The sequence below is a fragment of the Manacus candei genome, unplaced genomic scaffold (genome assembly GCF_025592945.1).
Source record: "Manacus candei isolate 608988 ecotype Guabito, Panama unplaced genomic scaffold, ASM2559294v1 h1tg000082l, whole genome shotgun sequence".
NCBI lineage: Eukaryota > Metazoa > Chordata > Aves > Passeriformes > Pipridae > Manacus > Manacus candei.
In genome coordinates, this window is record NW_026138130.1 from 495,466 (window position 1) to 512,467 (window position 17,002).

Sequence of the window (17,002 nt, forward strand, 5' to 3'; positions counted from 1 at the left end):
ATAAAAGATGACAAAAGCATTTGTAAAACAGAAAAACATAACTTGGGATAACAACTGACATGGAAGTGTTCAGCCCAATACTCTGATATAAATAAAATCTCAATGCATTTATTGAAACACCCTCAGACATGTAGTACCTCTCTTGTGAGGAAAGAACACCAACAAAACTCTTCAGCTACTATGGCACCTCCTAGACAAACCCATGGTGCCCTTACCTAGAGAGCTCCTTCTCTTGTCGCTGAAGTTCAGATGTAAGCAAAGTATTTTCCTTCCTTAGCTTAACACATTCAGCTTCCAGAGCAAGCCACTCTGCCTTCAGCTTTTCAAGTTCACCTGCAATAAATAAAACTTAATTCAATTGAATAAAATTATTTCTTGACTGCATTGAGTAGCACAAGCTAATAAATTTTAAATTTAACATTTTTTATGTTAAAAATGAGATGGTATCAACAGTTTCATTAAGCCATAAAATACAGTTAATTGTCTTGAGCAAAGCTTTGCCAGAATTAAAAAGTCTGAAGCTCTCCCTTTATGGGCTTAAATTACAGAAGTTACACAAATCCTCTTGGAAATCTGCAGCAGTATGAGTCCCTCAACTGTAGAAGTCTTCCATCTTTTCAAAGTGGAATTATAGTTGGTCCTGATATCAAAGTACATGAGCTAATTTAGACAATAACTATTTAATGAAGCATGCAAAACAGCTTTTGTAACACTACAAGCCTTGGCACACATACATAAATATACATATTTGTGTATAAATATATATATATAGACAGAGTAAATGACTGCAAAGGGACAGAGCAACAGTGATTTGAGTAACTGCCTTTCCCCAGAGTGCGAAGGATGCTGTGTTAGCACTGCTCTGTGACATCCCTTCAAAGGAGTACCTTTTAAGCGAGTGGCCTCTTCCTTCTGCTGATCCTCACACTGCTGGCACCTGAGCTGAAAACTGGCTTGCAGGTCAACAATTTCTTTTTCATAATCCGAGGCATCTTTCCGCCACCGCTCAAGCTCCGCTCGCACCGTCTGCAGCTCTGCTTGCAAAGTGGAAATGTCTGTGTCCCGTTCTGATGCTGCCTTTTCTGCCACTTGCTGAAGTGACAGAATCTCATTCTGAGCACTGACTAGTTCGTTTCGAGTGCTTGAAATCTCGTTCTCCTTTTCCTTACGAAGATTCTCAATTTCTTCTTGTAACCTTCGCAGCTGGGCTGGAAAGCGACATTAACATTTGTATTTTTAAAAACTGCATTTAGAGAAAACCTAAAAAACATAACTCCCTTTCTCAGCTTGTCAATATTTAACAGGACTAAAGCCCAATGCAATTGAAAAAATATATTGATCTTGTCAAATGCTGTACTGACAGAGATATGTACATGGGCCATGTAGGACAGAGTCAAAAGAAACAAAAATGATGTCTGAACAAAGCTTTCTTAGACAAAGCTGTGTTGTGTGTGTGATACTAAAGCAACTCTCCAAAATCTGAAGCAAGATTTAGATCCAACTTCATTGTAAGCAAAACAAGGATTATAGAACAAGGACATTGGGGCTTTCAGGAACAAGAGGAAAAGGAAGAAGGCTTCTCTGACAAGACAAACAGTTGCAAAGCTACACTGGAAATGTTCGCCTGTTCAGCAGTTAACTTGTGATGTCTATAAAAATTTGAGGCACAGGGTCTAAATTTTGACTCCATGCTTAACATGTAGCAGAGGAAGTAAACATTATTTCTTTGCAAAAAGCCTTTTTCAAAGCACAAGATGAATTCTGAATGAAAGGGACAGCTGCTCCAAATATACTGAGCTAGAAGGTCCTTTAGCATTTACAGCTACTGTAAATGTGCAGCAGGCACGTACACAGTAGGCTATGTGACATTTCTGCATGAAGAAAACCTTATAGGTTATTCCCACCCAAAACTGTTTCATTACCAAAGACATCTCTGAGCACAACAATTTTTCATAAGCACACATGCAAACAGAATCCAGTGCAAACAGTCAGACAAAAAAGTACAGTACAGAGGAAAAACTACAGTTAAACCCCTGACTGATGGGAGCAAAGTGTTTCATTTGCTGTGGTTTTGTTTTACTTTTTAAAGAACACGTATCAGAGTTCACATGTATTTCACTGATTTTAACATGCAAAAAAGCAGTTATTAAATTAATAAAGAATTACTCTGAGAAGAAAAGGAAAAATTCTTCACAGGACCTGAAAACCTAATATAAGATACGGTGGAGGGTCAGAATCACACATTTAAAGTTACGTGTTTCAGAAGCAAAGGGCCAAATGAGGACAGTGGAAACTGTTATCCACTATATGGTGGATAACAAGACTGAGTAACCTTCCTAGATTACTTGTATTTATTTCTGTCCTCTCAATCCATTACAGAAGATGACAGGGAGAATGTGAGTGAGTCTAGCTGTAAACTGATACAGCATCAAAGCTACTCAAGAGACACCTGCACCTTCATGACAATTATACTTGATATTTTTCAGTAGCTACATAGTAATATAGAAAGAATTCATATACCAGTACAATCTAGAAACTTTGCTGTTAGTTGATGTACAGCAAAGAAGAAAAACTCAGGTTTTTTTGCTTTCCTCTAAACTGAAGCAAGACATTTAGCTCATTAGAGAAACTAAAGCACCCATGAATTACCCAATTCCCCACTTTGGAGAAAAAGACAGCATGGGAAAAATATGATAGCTATTGTACTTTGCAATACATAAGAGCTGCTATAGACAAGAGTAAGTTAGATTCCACAGCAATTCTGTATGAGATGAAACAGTCCACCTCTTCCATAACACTTGAAGCATGATGGATTTTTAAATATATATGTGCAACATGAGGCTTACTACCACTTCCTCTGTTTGAAAATAGTTTCTACAGGCTTGTACTGTAACAGAATAGCAAACAAAGTAGTGGATGGTAACAACCTGACAGTAACACAACATCTGGTGTATCAACAGTTGCCTTTCCATGTAGCCTTGGAAGCCCTGAGCCTACCTAAGTAATATCCTCTAAAACACAAAGAACTACGACTTGCTAATAAAGCAGGTTCCTGAGCAAAGGAATGCAAATTATATCTTCTTGATACTATTTTCTTTATCAAGCCAAGCTAAACTGCTTCTTGGTATTGGCAGCATTTCAAAGAAATGTGTTCTTTTCTTCCGTCTGTGTTGCTGATGAATAACTGTCCCTTTAAATGTTCAGGCGTGAAAACAAGCAAAGTACGATGGAAAATCCAAAGATGCACAAGAATTTCTAAAGCTTGGTGGAGTTGTAGAAATAACTTACACATGAAAATTACTACTAAGAATCTTGGAATGGTTTCTGAAGCACTGGGTATAATTTGAAAGGACAATTAGAAGGAAAACTTCCATTACATCTCTCATTTATATAAGCCATTACCTCATCTAAATTGAATGTTTCACTTCTTTTATTTTTTTAAATAAGGCATAACAAGTTACTTGAATTTCCTTGCTCTACCTATCTGTTCATATAACGAACTTCACATGTAGAGACACAATCTCAGTTGTTTCTGTGGCCCTTTCTCTTCTCCACGACAAACATAAAAAAGCCACGCAGCACTGGCTGGGCTAAAACACTGATTCCATGAAAATACTTCAAGAAATGTTACTGCATGAAGCTGCCAGGTTTTTTTTTCCCCTCCCTACAGTTCACAGCAGTTGCCAAGGAAGAATCCTGACGACTTTTTCGAAATTGCGAGATGTGTCACACCCTAAATGTTTGGGAAGCAGCAAGGACACAATGAACATCAGAACAGCCTGAACTACAACGGAGAGAGAAGAGGAAGAAACATTAGCAAGACCTCACTTGAGAAGGATCAGAAAACAAAAAAGTACTGAACCAACAAGAGGTTAAGTTTGGCTCTATCAAGGTCCTATCTCTGATTCTCTTTTTTAAGAGGAAAAAAAAGATTTATTTTTTCTGCATCAAAATAACTATCAAATTCTATTTTCTAACTTTTGTTACAGCATTTGTTACTTGGAGAGTTTTCATTACTAGCAGGATAATATTCAAAATTAAATTGCTCCTCTCATTCTGAAGACTAAACCTCCTCAGTGCTCTGAAGGTCATCACAGTAAGAAGCCCTACATAATTCAGAACTGAGGAAGACTGAAGAGAAATGAAGAGGTATCTATTACAGATTACATCTTCTGCATTTTCTAAGTTACTATTTGAACCATAGGAACTGACAGGAAACATTTCACAATAAAATTCAAAGATACAGTGAAAGAAATCAGATTTAAAACATACACTCAATTAACATTTTCCTTTATTAGTAATTATGATGCCACAGAAAGTCAAAGCTATATATTTTCCCTAAAGGGTGGGGGGAGAAAAAATAAATTCCTACCTTGCAGAGCATTTATTTGCTTGTTAGATTCTTCGACTTGCACTCGATATGCTTTTCTCTCTTCTTCCAAGAGTGCTATAAACAAAAGTGAAAACGTGCCCCAGAGGTTTTGTTAGTAACATGTATTTCAGCTGCGTAATTCATTTTAGTCACAACTTCCTCTTAAATGAAAAGATTAAACAAACATATTATTTCAGGAAGTTATCAAAGCTAGTAACTGTGTGAGTAGTTTAATAAAAGTTAATGTTAAGAAATCATTCCATTATTGTGGTAGTATTACAATTAATTTGAAATTAATGTAATCTGTTGCCTGCTCCGAAAACTCCGTGTGTGCTAAATGCAAACTGGTGTGGGAGGAGAAAAAAGAAAAAGCTGTAAATACATCCCATAAAGAACACTGAATAATATGCAATTCAACTGGACTATACTATTTCCTGTAAAAAACAACCCACAACTTTACTGAGGGTAATGATACAGCTACACAGCTGGGAGGATGATCTAAATACATCCCATTATGTGCATTATCTGACTGAAAAGCAGATTAATCGGTATCTGGCAATAAATATATTCCATAAGGATAAAATATACAGAGTTCAAGTATGTATTTGATACTATGAAAACATGTTGGTTTATCTTGAACTAAAAAATCAGAGTTGAATTGAACTGCATAGAGTTCAAAAAAACAAGCAAAAGAAAAAAGTTTGGAAAAAAAAGCGTAAAAGTTTCTGACATTCTGTGCAAGAGATGTGAATGCTGTGAATCAGATTTATCTAACAGACAGTCAGCAAAACTGGACCCCCATTTAAGACTACCTGATAAATACAATTTTAATGAATATCCTACGCAACCAAGTTGATCTGGGTCTCACCTTGAAGTTCAAAGCATTTTTGTTTACTTGTCCTAGCTAGCTCTTGGGCTTCAATCAGCTCCTTGTGCAGTTGCTGAATTTCTTGCTTAGCCTCAGTCTCTGATTGTGCACCCTGCAATTCATCTGATAAAAGAACATTTTCTTTAAATCATAAATTTGAACAACAGTTTAATTTGCACTGCCACGTGGTGACTGGCAACTTTTTACTCAAATCTTCCAAAGTTAGTTAAAGTAAACTCAAAACTGGATTAGGTAAATATTAGCCAAAATATTAATATACTTAGAAAAGGAATAAAACATATGCCAACTTTAACACATTCATTACATATAACATGCAGTATAAAACAAAAAGTAACAAACAAGAACTAGAGAGTTTTTGAAAACATCGTATAGCTTGGCAAGGATTTCTGGATTGACAAAACCGAGGGACAACAAGCACATGTTTACAACTTGTCTCCTTTTGAAGGAAGCCACTCTAAGCCTGTCCCTGAGCAATGACCCTGCATTCCCCCTTTCCCAAACACCCCCAGCCCAGCCTCCTGCTGAGGCTGCTAATGCCCATCAGCTGTAGGAATCAGGCTAAGAGCTGCTCTTAGAGGGTTTGCTACTGCCACCCTCCCTCTGGGGACCAATGAGGAAAGGAAAAAATTAGGGAAGTTTTCTAAAACAAAGTTAAGAAAAAGAGAAGTCCAGCCTCCTTATTTCGTACTTAGTGAATACTAAAATAAATTTTGCCTTTACATTTATTTTCACTGTCTTAATTAGGTATATCTTTATTATGATCAGATATCTATGCATGATATTTAAATAAAAACATTTGCTCTTCCCGTAAGTTTTGTATTAGATAAAATGCACATTAAATGCCTCTTGTGTTTATAAGACATGACTTGCAGTCACAGACAAAGTAAATACTTTCATAGCTGAAGTTTTGGAGGAATTTAAAAGAGGAAAAATAAGTTACTTGTAACCAATAGCAGTGCCCTCTAAGGGACACACACTAGAAACTAGTTGCAGGAACACTCCAGCCTGCAGGCATTTGCAATGCCAGGAACTGCATCCAGGAAACCCTCATTCACCAGATTTTCCCTAAGCAGTGTCTGTGCAGAAACTGATCTTTCAATAGGCTCAAACAGCATTAATAAACTTTTTAGGTAGAGGGCTAAAACTTGATACAAAGCTTGTTTGGTGAGAAAGGTAATTAGTGAAAGAAGTCCAGCTGCATCTCATGGGAGAGAGAGGGGAAAAAAGGTACAGGAGTTACACAGCTACCTGGTTAATAAACATCTGCAACTAGAGACCATATGGATCTAAGATAAAGGTTTTGAATAAAATATTACTTTCATTGTCTGGACCCTTCACTAATAAGAAAAAAAAATAAAAAGAAGGTATAGTTTAGTTCATCATTATACTTTTGACACTGACGTTTGACTATATATGCTACAAATAAAGGAACTATACATTTTTTCTTGTTCTCTTAATTAAAACAATTGTTTGTCAAATCATGCTTAAGTATTCATACTGCATCCCTCTAAATAAGGGGCTGTTTTTTCTGTTCTCACAGCAATGAATTGGTGGGATTGAGTAGAGCTGAGGACACACGTGTGCTTTTAGACTTTTTCAGAACAAAATTATGAGAGCAGAAAGAACAGAGAGGACTCCATATTTCATCCAAATACCTTGGTTTATAGTTTATTATTTCCAAATCCAAGTTTCTTTTTACTGAACATGTTTTGTTCTTAGCTTTTCATGGATAAAGACATGGGGCAATTAGACTTCCAACACTCCTTAATGAGACTTTTCAGAAGAAATGGATGAGGAAGCTGACAAATTATGCTCCAATCACTCCTGATAAAGAAGCAGTGTCCCAAATCCAATAAAAGACACCCTAAATGAACTTGCTGGTGGACAGGATTTTCTAGTCATTGAAAGCACACATCATAAAAGACAGTACTGTTTCAAAGGAGACGAGAGGCTCAGTTTAAGGGACAACATTATCATCTGAGCAAAGGAACAATCAAGGTAAAAACTCTTTCCTACTCCAACCCAAAAGGGGAATTTTCATGTGTCTGACATGCTTCTAAATCAAAAGGTAATTTTAGTTTTGAAAAATAATTGTTAAGTGAGTAGGATTGCTCTATTTACAAATAACAAAACTACTAAATATCATCATGCTTAGAATCAGTTCCCTTAAGAAGCAAATTCACACCACAAAAACCTCTTTTGAGAATCAGTGTAAAAGGCTGCAACTAAAAAGTATTTGATCAATTTTCAGAAGTGTTCAGCTTTGGACTAACCATTCTCAGAGAAGGTTAAAGAAGTTGTCATTAATTACAACGAGGTGCCAGAAAGAAATAAAATAAAAAAAAAAAAAAAAAGATCAAATGCACAGTTTGAAACCCCTCATTCATTTATGTCAATACTAAAAATTTAGTATTTACAAACATGAAGATATTAACCAAGCTCTGTTTCTGTTTGCCTTTACACTTTTGTTTTGATAACAGACATGACACAGAACCACACATAGGCTGTGGTCTTAGTTGATCCCCTATCTGTATGTGCCTGGCCTGTGGAAGCAACTTTATTAGCAGGCTGGTATTTCTCCAAGTCTGACAGTAGTTCACTTCCAGAATTTTGCAGGATTTCTCAGGTTATTCAGAAGACAATACCTGGGGTACTCCAGTGAAATCACACAAACAATTAAAACCCTGAGTTTTCTTTAGTTTTGTAAGATCCACATGAAGGAAACTATCATATATTTAAAGTAAAGTACCTGGCTACTGTAACAAAAAACAACAGTTTCCAAACTTTCTGCATCAACAGACCACTGATGATTTTCAAAATTTCTTAGGTAAACTACCACTATTCAGCAAACCTTCAACTGAAAACACTTTCTACTAAGACTCCATGGATCAGTCTTGTAGTCACTATGAAAACACAGGGGCATTGACAGGAACAAGACCAGCAACCTTCCAATGACATTTATGGCTTCTTTCCATCTGTTTAACGTTTACCTGTCTTTAACTTTGCAATAAGTAGTCACAAACAGCCTGTTTAAAGAGAAGTGTCCAGGGAACTGTTATGAATGGCTCTTAAAGTCATTTACGGGTAGAGGGGAAAGGGGAGAAGAAAAACCAACTAATCTGTGACAGCTTTCCCCCCTCCCCTCTTTGCCCAATTCTGACTTGTAGAAAGTTGAAACTAATCCTGAATGCACTCAAAATTTTTGATAGAAGATGTTTGGATTAAACTAGAGCAATTAGAAGTCTCATAATTTTCTTGTTCCATTGGTTTGTAAATTCAGCTGCCTTTTCCAGCAGCTGTTTCCACATCCCAAACAGCTGCCAGATCAGAAATGTTCTCACTCTTCCTTAATTATATGACAGCACAACAAGGCCACTTGAAAGCCTTTCTGTGGCAAGTAAGATCCTTTTTAGGGCAAAGTCAGGCACATGAAGTGGCTCTCTGAAAGAAACCTCAACACTGTGGGGGTTTATAGGCTCTTCATAAAAATTAAAAGGGCAAATGATTCATTGTACAGATATTTTGTAATGGTTTCATGAGAGCAAAATAGGAATGTCCATAAATAGCTTAAAGAGGGAACGAGTTATTCTAATTATTTTAGTTAATTCAACAGCAAAGCTCTCTATGCAAATAGGTATTTTTCTACTTATTCACTTAAAAATTCAGTAACAGTTATGGTTTAAATCTTCAACTGAGTAAAGACAGATGAAGCAATGAAAACATCTACATTAGCAAAAGACTGCTTCTATATTACTATAGAAAACTTGATTTTAGTCCTCTAAGTGTTCAATTAACCCTCCTTGCCAGTTTAGCACACCCTGGACAGAGCAAGTGTAACTACACCTGCCCTTGCTGTGACACGGGGCTGTTGCAATGCAGGAAGCAGCAGGGTCACAGCTGCCTGATCCTGCTCTGGGGCTGTTCAATGAACCTTTCTGGCAGAACTTAACACTTGTCTTGCAGAAAAGGAGAATTCAGGAATCCATGGGGTTTCAGCCTAAGGGTCCACGAACTCCCTTTAATTTGTTTGCAGAAGATAACTAAGACAACGAGCCAGTTGGGACTAGTCTTCAGTTGGCCATCTTAAAACTAAACCAATTGGAATTAAAATAGAACTTTGACATGAGCTGAATTCAGTTTCTCTACCCTACAGTTAACACATGAAGGGTTGTTCCAGCTGTGAATTCAGTGCATGTGCCAATGCTTACAGAAAACCAATTCCTTAATATGTCTCCCATTCTGGACTTAAAAGTTCTGATACTTAATGAACTTCATGCTTTTCAACTGAATTTTTTTTTCAAATAGAAGTTGCTGCCAACCTCAAATTTATAACTGAAAATAAGACTGTCAATCACTACAAACAACATTATCAAATTCTACCTTCTAGCATAGGAAGTCACTGAATATACTTGTTATTAATTGCAAGTATTAGAGTAAACCCCAAATGGTACACACTCAGTATCTCAAATACTCCTTTCTAAACTGCTTTGCTGAACTGATGCCTACTGGGAAATATCAAACTCCATTTTATATCGCTGCCAAAAGCAAAAGTAATTTGTGCAATATTTGGAAGCCTTTCTGTCGTAAAATTAGGGAGTGTAAACAATTGCAGAAAAAAGCTCTTTTACAGGTCTCCCAAGTTCTGTTATGGTTTCCTGTCTTTCCGAAGCACAAAGAACTGTGACATTCTTTTTACTTGTGATCACAACACGAGCATAATTTTACAAATCTTATCAAATATCTACCTGCACAAAAAGCATAGAATTAATTTTCAGTAGGCTAAATGTAACAACTAATTAATATGCCACATTTTCCAGCTCATGAATATGTAAATTTACCTTGTTAATTAAGTTTTAATCACAAGCCCTTAGTGCAAAGAACAGTAAAAAAATTTAATTTTATAGCTATAAAGCTCAAAGCTACAGCTCAGCAATCATTCTAAATACAGCTACAATAGGAAATTCAATTCTTGATTGTGTCAAAAAGAAAAACTGAAGTCTTGTTTTGGTTAACCCGTCAGCTACAAACTAACAGCAGCATTTCTGACAGTGATGGAAGCTATGCAAGTAAAATTAGACAATGCTTAAAGCACATCAGTGATGGAAGAATCCCTCCTCCCCACAGCTATCAGCCCTAACTTAAGTGCATGCTGACTAATTCTCAACTCTACTTGAAGTCACGATATGTAAATTCCTAAAACAGTGTTGGTGAGTGCAGAGACTACCTTTATACACAGATTATTTCTATACCAACACTCAGAAGTGTGCTTTTATATTATATCACCCAAAGGAGTCATTACTGATACTTAAATTTAACTCTTCCATACTACATGATTAAAACCTTTGAATTTCAGCACTCTACTTCAATGCACTTTTGATAAAAAACAGGTAGATAAATAAAAAGATGACATATACAGATTAGGCACCTAAAGTTACAAAAATAAGTTTGTTTACCTTTTAGAAGAGCTACTTTAGCAATAGGTTCATTTAGATCTTGGTCATCCATTTGAGCATCTAAAAAAACAAACAAACAAACCCCAACCTTTCAGAGAGCAGGCAGACTGCAGACAGGTTTCATTCTTAACATGGAGAGAAGCTTTTATGTTCTTCTCAATTTACAAGAGTTAATTATGAAGCTGCAGAATACACAATACTGCTTTAAGCTTGTATCTGACTCTGCATAATACACCCCACTCTTGTAAGAAGATACTCATGATTAATTAAGTGATTTAATTCAAACTAATTATATGTTACAGAAACCTCAGTTAAACTCTCACCTGTAGTGTCGTCGCTGCTTTTTTCCTTGCTCGGGCTGAGAGTGTCCGACAAATCGTTGGATTCCTTGACTCGTGCTTGGTTCTCTGCAAGAGACAAGGAAAAGCAACTACAGTCAGTAAATGCTTTGTTCATAATTTCTCCTGTACACCCAAGTACAGCTAAATGTCCACAGAAAACGACCCAGTTCAAGAAACAGTTAAAAACCTGGTGGTAGCTAATTTCTTTGCAAGTCTGAGCTAAAATGGATTCCACATCCCTGGATCATTAATCCACCCTCGCCTCTAAGAGGGGATGCAACTGCCTCGTGCACAGCTTGAACTTGGGTTAACGCTGTGTTCCTGCCAGCTGGAACTGTGCAAAAGCTGATTCAACCAGAGAACAAATAAGAGAAGGAAACTAAAACAATGCAGATACTGTAGCAAGTCAGAAAGAAAGTGCTGTTAAGAATAAAACTGTGCTTCAGTATTTAGGACAAATAAAATAATAGCAACAAGTCTTGTACATACTGTACTGTTAAAAAGAAGTGTGGCGTGAACCATTAAAGAACCACAACAGAGACATAAAATAACACAGGAATTTCTAGAAAGAATTTTCAGCTCAAATTGTATTAAGAGAAAGCAATGTATGTCCTTTCCACTAAAAAAATACTTCATGAAGTATCTGTTCACACATAATTCACCACATTATTACATGCAACTTAGGGAAGCCACACAGTTCTTTTTGGTTTTGTTTGCTGTTCCTTTTTTCACTTCCCCAGTTCTAGGTTTTCAAGGAGACATTTTCAAAAGATGAGAGGACTTAATCATACCAGTGCATCCTTTTCCCACACAGAACCATCCCTGACTCAAAATTTTTCTTAAATGATAATTCTGGTTCAGTTCTGATGGGTCCATTAAAGAATGACACACCATCTCTGGTGTGGGCTAACCCAGAAGGTCTCTCAGTGAGGAACCAACATGCAGGTGAGGTTACACATAATGAAATCTTTCTAGGCTGACTGTTCAGAGCTTTGGTTTGACAGCATTGCTCCCCACTTGCAGTTTAGAAGAAGTTTCCTCTGAGTCTCAAGTTCCAGGCAGAGATACATATTAAAAGGGGTCAGTGCAACATTCCCAGTACACAGACTCTACTTCTACCATACATGCAGAAAAGCATGGTGAACAAAAATCATTTCATCACATTTATATAATGTACATGCAACAAAGAAGTACCAGGAAATAAATCAAGTGTGTTATACCAACAGAGTTAGTATATGAAAATAAATAAAAAACAAAGGAGACATGAGAAAGCCTTTTCAAATAACAAGAGAACAGAACCAAATTCCCCCCAAATGAAAGAAGTTAAGTTGAAACTGAAGACAACCAATGCACCTACATGGGAAAATCAGCAAGATGACAAAAAACAGATAGGTTAACAGGAAAAAAAAAAGTTTTCTTCATCTAACATGAAAAATTCTCTATCTCTGTGTGCCAGAATAACATCCCCTTGTACACGAAACAGAAGGCAGCAAGTACAAACAAAGCAGCTGATGAAGAGCCAGACTCTTCTCATGCTAATGCAAACAAAATAACTGGAGAGGAGGAAGGGGAAAACACCTGTACAGTTAAAGCACATTAGGGGGTCAGACCTGGCAGCTATTCCAAACAACTTTAACAGCCTTCAGAGTTCACAATGATTGGAGTAGTTAAAAACTTGTTGTTTTAGCAAATAATCACCCCCAAACATAAAGGATACTTCCCTATTTTTAGGAATAAGGTTTTTAACTAATATCTAAAGATGCTACAAATCAAGCATTTTACATGTATCACACAGAACCAAGCTCACAGCATTGTCACTAATAATTACTAATAGTAATACATCCTTTTTAAAATATTAAGCAAAGGATAACCTAAAAGCCTCACCCATGTCAGTGATATGAGCGGCCGCTCCAGAAGCGCTAAGCTGAACAAGAGCTGTATCCAACTAACTTTACCATATCTGGGCATCCATGGAAACACAGCTTTCCTGCTCTGTGCGAAATGGGAGGAACTATGCAAGCTCCAGCCACGGAATTAATGCTCTCCCCCCACCTCCCCCTCATAATTCCCTCCCACCCACCCTCGGGTACACCGGCTTCTTCCTCCCTCCCGCCCTCCTCCCTCTGGAACAAGGCACAAAAGATCAGGCACCAGAGGAAAGATGCATCTACATGTGAAACAGCAGAAGTCAAAAAGAGAAATGATTTAGAAACCTCCTTCCTATTCTGGAACCAGAGTCATAAGCACAAAACACCTTCCTGTACTATATTACTTCACAGCAGTTGTTCCTATTTCCCATAATAAAACTGAGTTGAATAAATATAGCAAAAGTGATGAAGTATATTAAAATGTGTTGACATCATACTTACTTGATGAGTTAGAATATATTACCCACTAAAAATAGCTCCCAGCTTTGCAATAAGTGGCATGCAAGTGTTACATTACAGTTATTGTATGCATTCTTTGCCAAATATGGCACCCTTTCTATAGCTTGCTCACGTACAGAAAGAAGTTAAAGGTGAAATTCCATGCACTAAAGGGAGATAAGAAATTAAAATGTCTCTAGAATACTGGAACTTCTAACATGCTCACACTTATTCAACAAAACAACACTTTGCAGAAGGACAGAGGGTAAAGAAATGAGTTAGTATGCCCAGACACCAATAAAATGCTACAAAAGAGGAGCCAGCCTACAAATCCAAACAATCTCGTGTTATTGGACACATGGGAAATATTGACCTCCACACTTTGTAGCATTCCTGACTGGCACTGCAAGATCAGGATGACTGTTCCTTGACAAGATAAGTCTTTTCTAATTAGCTCCTTTAATTTAACTTGCTTTATACATTAGAGAAGAGAGTTAGAGATGCACAGATATGTTTTACTTGGAAAAGGCACATTTAGGAGGTTAATGTTTATTTTACAGTTACGAGGGTCTAAGTTAGAAAATAGTCAAATTAAAATACAATTTTATTTAAAACTTAAAATGAGACCAAACATTATTTCTATTTAGCCCTGTAACAAAACCAAGATCCTGTTTGAAATTTATGCAAACATTAAAGTTTGAATTCAATTTACAAAAATTATTGTATTTTAATTTTTTTAAAAATGCATATTAAGGTCAGAACTCAGTCAATACTGAGATCAGCATTTCATGCACTCAATCTTCCAAAATTGTTTCCATTAAATCTTTTTACCCTGTAATAGTATTTGGAGCAGAGTTCAGCAAACAATTTACCTCCCTTTTATTGAATTTCTTCTCAAATGTGTATTTAATCAAAACTCAAACTGCTGGCTTAACACAGAACATGCACTGAGGGACATAAAAAGCATGCTTCAAAAACAGTGAAACAATCCAGAAGTCTAACCTTTCAAAAGCTTTGTTTCTTCCACTTTGGTTAGATGTCCTTCATCTATGATCTTGTCTGCCAAACAAAATAAGTGTTACTTTCCAAGCTCAAATTTAACAAGCTTTTCCCTGTACGCATCTACGTAGAGCACATTCCATGACCAAATTAAAAGCTGATAATATTACTTCCTACTCAGGCTTGAACAAAAACTTGATTCTGGCACAGAATAACGGAACAGAGCACACAAGCCTACCAGAACTTTGTGATACAGTGCATAATTACTTCTCCTTATTAACTTACATAATCCTTCAGTTCGCTAATGAGAATTTAGGAAAATTAATTTTATGTACTTTTTAAAAACCTAAACCAAAAGTAATAAAATATGAATACGCTTCTCAGGTTCTAGTTATCAAAAAAAGAATTCTAAGAGTTGGTTCCCTGAAATAGGTGTCAACCCAAAACAGCAAAAATCTAGAAATACAGCACAGTAAAACAGCAAAAATCTAGAAATACAGCACAGTAAAACAGCAATAGAGAAGGCCCCCCCCATTCACATCACAACTGCTTTAACACTGCCTGTGAAAGGTACACAGAAACAGCCTTTCATAGATTAAATCTTTCAAGAGAGTTGTATAAACTTTCAAAAACTAGGAATGCATCACATTCAAGTTCACAAAAATTGAGTTTTTATATGAAGTCTACTTTTGGAAACCCTATTCGTGTATGTCAGGTGCACAAAAACCTAAAAAGTTCAATTTGAGATTATATTGCTAACTTCATCCTAACTCCAGCTAGGACATGAAGGCAAACAGGAGGACCAAGGGAAGAACAGGTTTGAATTAATCAAAGACACTAAAAGAACTATTGTATCATTACTTAATTTCTTTTTTCAGATGAGATTTCATTATTGCAAATTACTTAAGAAGCAACTAGAAACGCCAACATACAAAATTATCGAGGGTCACATCTTGCAGATCACATTCTCAATTTCTGTGCAGTAGATCTTTCTATTTAGATCCTGTTGAAAGCTGTTAACACCCCCTGAGACATCAGGCTTGAAGCTGCTTCTGTCTTCCCTCTGTGCTTTCCCTGCCAGATCCCTGATAACCAGGCAGAAAACTGAGTTTGCTGCTTACTCCGTGTGCTGTAAACAGGTAACTGAGACATGGAGAAGACTGGATGAACAGCACATATAGGAGAGTTCAGATTCAGGAACCTGGATGACAGTAAATCCTTTTCAAAATTTTAATTAAAAAAAAAACAAAACCAAAATAGTGAGCTTTAGTCAGCATGTCCAGCTTCAAGCAGCTCTGAAGATTAGCCTGTCCCTGTACTCCTCCATTGGCATGCTGCTGTAACCATGACAATCTAAGGACAGATGCAGGACAGGATTTGTGAGGAGGCACTTTTTTCAACCCTAGATGGTAGACAAGCTTTCAGACAAAAAAACCAAAACCACCTGAGATTTGAAGAAGGGTTTGCATGGCCAAAAGATTGCCCTGTCCTCTTTCCTCCCCCATTGCCAGGTAAACCAGTCTAAAAGAGATGTTCCCTCCAACTACTTTTATCCACAAATATTGTCCGGCATTCCTGTAACATTTTACTAATACTGCTTCAGAAATACACAGAACAGCACACTGGATTTTTAGAATTGGCTTCAGGTCTCAAGCAACTGTAGGTGATAACTCATCATCCAAGTTCAGGACAGCCTCAAGTTCCTCAGAGCTGGGGAGAATGACTGTCCCCAGACCGAGGAAGGCACCGTGGAGGGAATCAAGTTACTGCAGCCACAAGTCAGGAGTTTGAGTGATATCAGGAGCCCTCTTCCATTTAAAAATAAAATAAATCTAATCAAAAGTCTCCATATATGATTAGTCCAGGACTCATCTGAGGCTGAAAGTGTGGTGGAGAGGAAGGCAGCAAGAAAACAGCCGGGAATTCTGCCTATAGATCTGAAGAAAACAGCTGAATGCAAAATCCAAGTAGTGATCAACTGCTTGATCTGAAGGAGTAACATCTCATCTATGCTAGACTGCCAGCTTAAAATAGGCTTCTATAATCAGTTTACAGAGCAAAACTTAGCTTTATGAAGTGATGGATCTTGTAGTTTTCTGAATGCAGTAACAGCTAAATCCAGAATAGTTACAGCACAAAACAACAAAACTAATCTTCTCAAGGCAAATGTTTTCCAAACTGAAACTTTTGCAGCAGCTCTTTACACTCAGTTCCCATGGCTAAAAGAAACTCTCTCTATTTTTTTTTTATTTCCACCATGGCTGTTTTCTAGTGTCCATTATAGATTTCACCATTTGTACACATGGTTTCTCCTTGACACTATTTCTTCAGCCAAGACCTTCAGCAGCAGCACCAGAGTCCCTTGCCCAGCTTGCCCAGCACAGCCAGTACTTTTCACCTGGGGACTGACATCTCTCCTAACTTTCAGAACGCTGTGTTTAAAGAATGTTACCATTAGGGTATTTTGAAGCCAACAAAAAATAGTTTATTTCAGTGTGCTGGCATGTATTTACATAATACACAGAACATCTTTAATTTCTGGTACAAAAGAATTTTATCTGTCATGCTATCCAGTCACTACT

The 17,002-nt window shown here is 37.0% G+C and overlaps 1 protein-coding gene across 39 annotated transcripts in view; it reads right to left on the reverse strand.

Moving 5' to 3' along the window:
* SLMAP (sarcolemma associated protein) overlaps window positions 1-17,002 on the reverse strand; it is an 86,928-nt gene that overhangs the window by 14,042 nt on the left and 55,884 nt on the right. For 22 of the 39 annotated variants that reach the window (XM_051811596.1, XM_051811590.1, XM_051811607.1 and 19 more), the window contains 7 exons: window positions 14,424-14,480; window positions 11,038-11,121; window positions 10,715-10,774; window positions 5,241-5,363; window positions 4,373-4,447; window positions 888-1,208; window positions 216-333 (listed from right to left, as the gene is read on the reverse strand). In XM_051811596.1, the coding sequence (XP_051667556.1) occupies window positions 216-333; window positions 888-1,208; window positions 4,373-4,447; window positions 5,241-5,363; window positions 10,715-10,774; window positions 11,038-11,121; window positions 14,424-14,480 (838 nt within the window). Of the gene's footprint in view, window positions 1-215; window positions 334-887; window positions 1,209-4,372; window positions 4,448-5,240; window positions 5,364-10,714; window positions 10,775-11,037; window positions 11,122-11,242; window positions 11,398-12,939; window positions 13,100-14,423; window positions 14,481-17,002 lie in introns of those variants that run through there. The other 17 variants (XM_051811610.1, XM_051811621.1, XM_051811624.1 and 14 more) reach the window with 4 other exon arrangements.